Below are 8,876 nucleotides of genomic sequence, written 5' to 3'. Positions count from 1 at the left end.
AAAAGTGTTCAAGATGAGTCGGTCGTTATAGTCGACGGAAAATGTAGTTCATCAAGTCGACAAATTTAATGTAATTGTTTTAACTAAAATTTCAAATATTATTTATGCAACTTATCGAGAAAAGTCAAAAGACTGTATTTATTATGACCTGATTTGAGACGATTAGCGAGTTAGATTAATGGAAGCTGTGTTAGGCTGGACAATATATATAGGTAGGTACTTGTAGTTTGTGTATTACGTAATATTATTAAATGAGTAAAGTAGCATACACTTTAGTATTACAAGACCAAAGTAGCATAATTGTTTCAATAATTATTTTAATAGTACCCTATAATTTATAATATGATAACCGTGATTATTTATGAATTACGGCATAAAATTGCTTTTTAAAATATAAAAAAGTTTAACTAGTGGGTATTGATCTGCTGTACAATATTTGTTGAGTTTGCCATTGTAATGGATCTGTTAGATTTGAATATAACAAATATAAGTTAGTCTCAAATTTAGTCTACATTAAGGACACTTGAGTGTAGGGAAATTTCGAGAAAGTTTCGGAAAAAAACCATTTTAAAAAACAGATGAGGAAACCTATCGTGGTCATTTCCAATCGAACCTTAAAAGTGGTGAAATCAATAAAACTGTGGTGACCCACAACAATGTTTTGTAACCGCGGTATCAGCGCGCCAGCCGTCGCAAGGTGCGCGCCCCTCCTTTTAATTTTGTATACACCGCGTACTACTGCCTCCATGACGCGACCACTGTCGATCGACGAACTCGCCCACTTTTCTCGGACGTAAGTCGTCACCAATGCAACGCGCTCCGTTGTCCGTTTTTACGTAACGCTCGAATATTGTAAAACCACGTTTTAATTATACTCGCGATCGTGTCCAAACGCAATTGTGTACCATTTTTTTTGTATTATTTATTCTGACTGAATCATTATTATTTGACTAACTATTAAAATTAATTTATATTTTGAAACATCCTGTTTTATTTCAAAATTGGTAACCTGAAGACCACATTTCTACCAAAAAACCACTGATAGCGCTGAAAACATTGGATCCCCAGTGTGAGGAACTTTTTAGTGGCCGTCCCCGAACTCCGCCGATCATATCCATTTTCCAGTCCGTGTATATAACTAAAAAATGTTACTGTTCAAATATACAATTAATATTAGTAGTCAGCCTTGACACGTGTGTACAATTTAGTATCTAGTTATACGAGCGTAAGACTCACCCTCTATACGGATGTAACATGACCTCGGTTGTGCATATATATAGGGCCTTCGATGTATGTAAGAATCACTTGCACAGCCACCGTCATACAGTGCGTATACGGTGTGTGTGTAAAGTCACGTTAAATTTTCCAGTTGTACGTTATTATATATTATACTCATACATAATCATATTGTCGTGTTATTCATTTATATTAATGCTAAAACGGTTAGTCTGTCAAGCTGCACTTTCAACAGTTACCTTCGTACTAACTTCTAATTGCTTATCGGTCGTTATGCACTCATTGAAAAGAAGAACACTAGGTATAACGTTTATGCACTACTATGTATTATCTTAATTCCTAGGTAATGAATGAGAAAAAGTAATTTATACAGTTTATAGTTTATACACAAAATTACAGTCGTAACTTGTGTGCCAAATAAATAAGAATAAACGCAATTATTGGAATACGTACGGAATGAAACGTTGTTCTGGGTTTCTTTATGTTATGAAAAACCATTTTTGGAGAGATTCTTTATAATTACGTTCACTCAAACACGCCTATTAAAATGTGTGTACTACATTTAGATACGATTTACGAACATATTGCAAATAACTTTTTACCACGTACTTGTATAAAATTGCGTCCATCACGTAATCCTCCATAGGAACCGACGCCGTCAATTTGTTGGGGTTCCCGGCCGTCTGTAGAAAAATATCGCACGATACTTTCCCAGTCCGACGACGTGAGGCGTATCGCCCAAACGCGTCTTCGAAGGCGTCGTCATCCATTTTGGCGATAAAAGATGGATTGTTGCAACCATAAACACCGACAAGCCGAGTTTGACTGTCGGCAGACGTGGACGCAATGGACATGGTCGCCATGGGCTGTGACGATGACTGGGAGCTTTGGAGGGAACTGTCGCAACATATTTTGTAATTCTTTAGTAACTTCATCAACTCGATTGGAGATATTTTTATTTTTATTCTTGGTGGTGCAATGTAACATTATTTTATAGAAATAAGTAATTCTTCGATCAAATAAATAACGGTTTTGTTAATTATGATAGTCTTTGGTGCCTGACCTCTTTTTGGAAAATGTGGCCGGACGGTAATTTTGACAATCCATTGTTTGATCGAAATCGTACAGAATGGTGTTCTAAAAAAAATATAAAATATACGGAATCGTGCTTTACGTTTTTTCCTTACATCGTAAAATAAATGTGTGTAATGAGCATGATTTTGAGGACCCGAAGATTTAAAATTGTCCGTCAACATTACATTTCGGCACCATGTTGAACTCGCTATAATACATTACACTTGTTTTTGCATTAAGAAACAGAATTTTAGTTAGGATAATATTTTTCTACAAAATAATATCGTCGTCATTTTGTTATGAATTACTGACATTATGAATAGTAAGTAATAACAAATACTTATTTTATAGTTATCTATTGTTAACTGTAAAATCGTAATGGCGAGTGTGGGGCGTGACACGGGCACTTGAGTTGGTCACACTTCTTGGTGGTGTGTGGGAGCTGTGGACCGCCGTTGTTTGGAAGGTGGGGGAGACCACTGCAGTGTCCAGCGCTACGTAAGTTAGGTTAGGAGAGCAACATCACACCAACACCGCATATTTTGCCAAATACATTTCGCTTCCACTCAACAAACGGTAAGTAGACAAATAAATTATTATCGACACTTAGTTAGTACATCTATTTTAAACATTATGTTTTTAATTAGAATTATGATTAAAATACATTTTAAGTTATATTTTTATACGGTTTTTTCATTAATTACTGTGGGCCGTGGTTCCTGTATTTTACCCGTATTTTAAAATACCAAAAAAAAGGTCTTCACATCCATCGCGTATAGTTATCTACACATAATCAAGACAATAATAATTATAACGTAATAATAATAATTATTAATAGGTATTTTGTGTTTTAGATTTTGAATGTATAATAATGAGTATGGGTCTAGTATGATTTTCGGTTAATGGTTCTATAACATAGACTTGGATTATTATCATATTAACACAATGATGGACACCATAACTGATATAGCAGTCATTTTAAAATTTGATGTACAATATAAATCACTAATGCTATACCAGTAGTCCAAAAACTATTTATAAAAACATACTACTACATTTATGGTTCTATTTCAATTAATATAGGCGATAAGATTTAAGCGTCTACACGAGAAGTTTTAGAAAAATATTTAAATGGTTTATCTTTGAGCTATACAAATTTATATTATTTTAAAAAAAAACGGTGTCCAAGATGTCTGTTGTCTTGGGTATTTGTATTGTATTGTATAATTATGTAGCTTGAAGAGAAAGCGATCACTGTTTATGCAGTGTTGTTTCTTTCTGTACAACTGTGTAAGTGACACATTTTCTCCGCGAGCAACAGACAATTTAAGTGATCCATATGCATAGGTACAATATTCAAATAAAAATTGTATTTATCCAGAATAACAGATTCCACTAAAAGAAAAACAGATAATAAAGCATAAGGTTATAATCTTAATAGATATTCTTTGATTTTTAACTGCTCAATGTCAAGGAAACTTACCAAAAATATTGCAAAAGTATTCCGGTAACCAAGTATCCAATTTGCATGTATAATACCGGTAATTATAGCATATTTTAAATTGGATTACTTATAAACAATATACTTTAAAAATTACAGTATTAAAAAAAAAAAAAAAACGCATTTCGACATATTATTTATTATATATATTTTCAAATTCAAATTCAAGTCATACAGAATGCGAATATGTGATGGTAAATCTTATACGATAGTGAATATTTGAATACTTATTATATTATATTAGAATTTAGATTACATTAAATTAAGAATGCTCATTTTAATTATTTCTTAGATATTATCTTTATTTTATCATAATTTTTTGTTGATTCTAGTTGAATTACAAAACTTAAAATCAATTAACTGAATTCATAAGACTTAGATCATATTTTTTTCTGAGTGTATATAACATATAATGTTCACAAATTGTAACATAAATTTAGCAAAAAATTATTTATATAAGTAACTGTTTGTTTAAAAATACAATACTAACTACTATATAAGTATTACACAATTCAATAGATTACAGTTTATCAAATGTATAAAATCAATCAATAGATTTAGTATGTGACCTATATTATTTATCACTAGGGCTGAGAATTTATAGAAAAGTGCATTTTTTTTTTGGTGATTGTAAGACATAGCTTTGTAAGTACTCAATTTGAATTATGTAACTACAAACCCATCTATGAAACTTTTATTTTGCATATTTTTGCATTTTTTGACGTTTTACATTTTTTAGGTGATTTTTTCGCATTTTTAGGTCATATATTGCTTTTATTGCAAATGTAAATTCAAATTCAATCAATATTTTTATTTTAAAAAAATAAATGTTTCTGAAATCGGTTTTGAAAACGGTTTCAAGCCCTGAATTATTGTACCTATTATTGTACGGCTATATGACATTCCTATATTTTTCCACAAAAATATTTTAATTTTTAATTTTACTCATAACTAATAGAATATATCAAAATATAAAAACGTGAAATGTGAAATATAAGTTTTGGTAGTATGTATTGAATTTTAATTTGTAATTCTAAATTGTTAAATTATTTACAAATAAAAAAAATAAAAAAATAAAAATAATATGAACATTAAAAAGAGCTTATGACTCGCTTACAAATGTTGTAAAAAACTAACGAGATGCCACAGGTGACGGTCATTTATCTTTTGTCACCCCATCGATCAGATGGAATTATATATTTTACGTGTTTTCGAGCCGTCCGAAAAAAAATGAAACATTTGTGTATTTTCAACGCATACGTGTTCACAAACATCGATTAAAACGACAAACTGAATACAACAGAGATAAAACCATTATAATATATTATGTATTTGTTGTGCGTGAAATTTTTTTTCGAGTATATAACTTACCTATCTCTCGTTTTTAATACTATGTATAATGATATTATCAACGTTTTGTATGCGTATTATATCGTTGGGCACCTGTGGAGGCGGTGGTGATAGCGGCGGTGACGCGCGAACACGTCGTCTCATTGGACTGCTGTTAGCAGGCCTGTAACAACAAACACCGTTCGAAATTTCTTCAACACTCGTCAGTCAATCGACACCGCTACTCGCAACTAGTTGTCCATGACGTTCCCATCGTTCTACTATTATTTATAATTATTTATTAATATTTATACAGTTGACCACCGCATCTGGTTTTTCTTCGTTTTGTTTTTGCTTTTTCTAAACGCCATTACCACGGCATTATATTATTTTTGGCAAGTGACGTAATTCATCTTCCCCCACCCTTCCCAACGCTCGATGAACACTTCAAAAATGGCTTCTGCAAACAGCGTTCCAGAAAACAAAGGTAACGATATTAAACCCGATGATTATAACATTATAACGTATCGTAATTTGGTTTTACTTTTTTTTTCAATATGTATGAGTGTTGGACATACGAGTGTATAGGCTATACCGATGTCGGTGTTGTCTTCCCGATTAGTGTTGATTATTATTATTTATTATTTATTAGACATTTTTGTTGTAATTATTGTCGTTATTACCATGTGTCCACACGCCTAATATGTAGGTACTATAAATGAGTAGTGTCCGTAGGCATGAATAGTGTTTAAAATTTGGGGGTTATAATTCATGTCTATAGTATACATATATACTTGATACTCTTATGATAATTGTTAACCTCAAGCGTGTCCGATCGATTGGAGATATTTTTATTTTTATTCTTGGTGGTGCAATGTAACATTATTTTATAGAAATAAGTAATTCTTCGATCAAATAAATAACGGTTTAGTTAGATTGCTTAACTGATTTGATTTAGGTACCTATATTTATTGATAAATCCAATAACTTAGAGCCTACAAAACGTATTATTAAAATGTATGATTAACAAAATATTCTTTTATACTTTTTTTTAAAATATTTTCTTCATTATGTAATATATTTTGAATTTTGTCAAAATATGTAGCCATAACCATTAAATATACAATGAAATGCAAAAAAAAAAAAAATTTTTTAGCTTACCCATTATTTTCTTTTAATTTTTCTTGAAAAATGTTCTTGGAATTATAATTATTCAAATTTTAACATTTAAAATACATAAATTACCAACTTTCTAAAAAAACATTTTTTTTTTTTTTTTATTATTTTTAGTACCTATAATTTAAATTATATTAAAACATTTTTACTATTTTTTAACAATTTTTTTAGGTGTGATGTATACATTTTATATTCTTATGTGCATAAGAATTATTAGTAATATTAGTTATAAATGTAGAATTTAAGAAGATAAAATAGTATAATAGTTTGAACTTATTACATAAACAATATTTTAAGTACAGATGAATGAATTATGAAGAAAAATCCGCAGTATAAAAATTGTATAGCAGAATATTTATGATACATGAATAAAATTAAAGTTTATAGCAAATTTCATTATTTTAAGACATATTTAAAGACACATATTCATTTAAATATATAATTTGTTTCATGTCATTGAATAAAAATTAGTAAATATGAAAAATACTTCTTTATTTTGTTTGTTATTAATTTACACCACTCAATTCTTACTTAGTTTGATTAATTTTTGTAATGTGGATTTTTTTTAACTTGTGTGAATAGACCATATACGATCTTAGAAAATAACCCAACAATGGACTTTAATTTAATATTAACTTATCAAAGATAATGAACACATTGATATTTGATATCTTTAGTAGAATACCGCAAAATTTCTATAATGCTAATCATAACAAAATTCGGGTAAGACCAAAACTAATAAAAAATATCAAAAAATGACCATAATCCAAAATCCTAGATAAGATCATAAAAATGAAAGTACATATTTAATAATTCTATAATACAATATATAAATAGGGCTTGAGATTTTTAACATTTAAGAAATTATTAATTGTTGCTCTAAAATCTATATTTTTGTAAATGTCTTTAATCTTGACTATTTAACTTATTAATTTTTAAGAGTTAAATTATAATTATCATTTAAAAATCATTAATTTTTAGTATAAAATATAAGCTTTTAATATATCTTTTATCATAACTTCAGTCTTTATAACTTATTAGTTTTTTTTTGTTAAGTTTTATATTAGGTATAATATAAAATTGTTTGAACATCAAAGTTAAACAAAAAATATAAGTATTAAAAAAAAAAAAAATCTTGGCCCTACTTATAAGAAATAGTTATTATAATAATAGTTCAACATTTAGATACACATTTTAAATATATAAAATTAATTATCAATTAAAAATCTGTCAAAGGCAAAAGTAATTTATCTTGATTTGATTGAACCTGCCCATTATTATGAAATTTTGTTTTTTCTCCCATATAATGTTAAAGAAAAATTTGTATCACGTTCTCCAGTCTAGCATGTTCAAGGCGTCTTTCTAAATCATTTGCTTGCAATTTTGAGTTTTGTGTGTTAAAAATTAATCTATTTAAGTTTTTAATTAAAAATGTTCATACATACCCATTTTATTCTACTGTCAATCTAACATTAATATATTATGAAAATAAAGTATTTTTATTTTTCGTTAAATTTATACATATTTTATGTATGATTAACAAAATATTCTTTTAAACATTTTTTTAATTATTTTCTTTTTATTTCTCTTGAAAAATGTTCTTGGAGTTATAATTATTTAAATTTTAACATTTAATTACTTTCTAAAAAAATATTTTTTTTATTATTTTTAGTACCTATAATTTAAATTATATTAAAACATTTTTATAATTAAATTACAGGGAATAGTGTTGAAAATGTATGTGAAGTAAATGTAATGGCTCTTAAAATGAAAGAAAATTATCAAAAAAATGCCACAGCAGCAGCAAAACAGCAGGCTGCTCCTCCAGCTAATGTGTATATAAACATAGCCGGTAGAGCAGTAACAATGGCTAATGCACCAATTAGATCGAATAACAATCAACAAAATTGTGAAGATGTGGAAAGTATGAAAGGTAAGCAATCATGAGTTAATTCATGTCTTAAAATTTTCCACGAAAACATTATACTTTATGTTCTTTTATGCAATATAGGTACATTTTCATGGAAAATAATCGCTGGATATTATATACCCTATATCATACGAGTAATTAATGGTGATCTTTTAAAGTTTGTATCTGTACGTATGGCTGAAACTCAGCTACTCAGCAACTATTTACATTATTTACATGATGATATTTGTAAATGCACATCAGTTAAAAGTAGTATTATCACAGAATCTGAAGCTAAGTTATTGAATGAAATTAACCAAAGACATGCCGACTACATATATGGGAAAAAAATGTTTTTCGCAGGACAAGATTATATTGTCCGTTTAGATGAAGTTGATGAATTTTATAAGTTCATAGAAGTATGTTATAAAAAGTTAATGTGCAATATTACTCCAGTTAGCACAGAAAAATGCGGTTTTATACGTATTAACTCTACATCTGTTGTGCCATATTGTATTGAAGATAACCGAAAACTTGTTCCGCTTTTCTACTTGGAAGGCAAAACAGAAATTGTAGAGCGTCGAGCTGTAAAATTTGAAAATTGGAACCTGGCCTATCTCAAGTTCTGTTTGTTAATTCAGGGTACCACAA

At 28.9% G+C, this 8,876-nt stretch overlaps 1 protein-coding gene across 1 annotated transcript in view; it reads left to right on the top strand.

Moving 5' to 3' along the window:
• Positions 1-5,593: 5,593 nt before the first annotated feature.
• Positions 5,594-8,876, top strand: part of LOC100569111 — a 5,438-nt gene continuing 2,155 nt past the window's right edge. The window contains exons 1-3 of the mRNA XM_016806104.1: positions 5,594-5,627; positions 8,037-8,249; positions 8,328-8,852. Of these exons, the coding sequence (XP_016661593.1) occupies positions 5,594-5,627; positions 8,037-8,249; positions 8,328-8,852 (772 nt within the window). The remainder of the gene's footprint in view (positions 5,628-8,036; positions 8,250-8,327; positions 8,853-8,876) is intronic.

Source organism: Acyrthosiphon pisum, chromosome X (genome assembly GCF_005508785.2).
Source record: "Acyrthosiphon pisum isolate AL4f chromosome X, pea_aphid_22Mar2018_4r6ur, whole genome shotgun sequence".
Lineage (NCBI taxonomy): Eukaryota > Metazoa > Arthropoda > Insecta > Hemiptera > Aphididae > Acyrthosiphon > Acyrthosiphon pisum.
The sequence above is the reverse complement of the archived record's forward strand: the minus strand, read 5'-3'. Positions and strand labels throughout refer to the sequence as shown.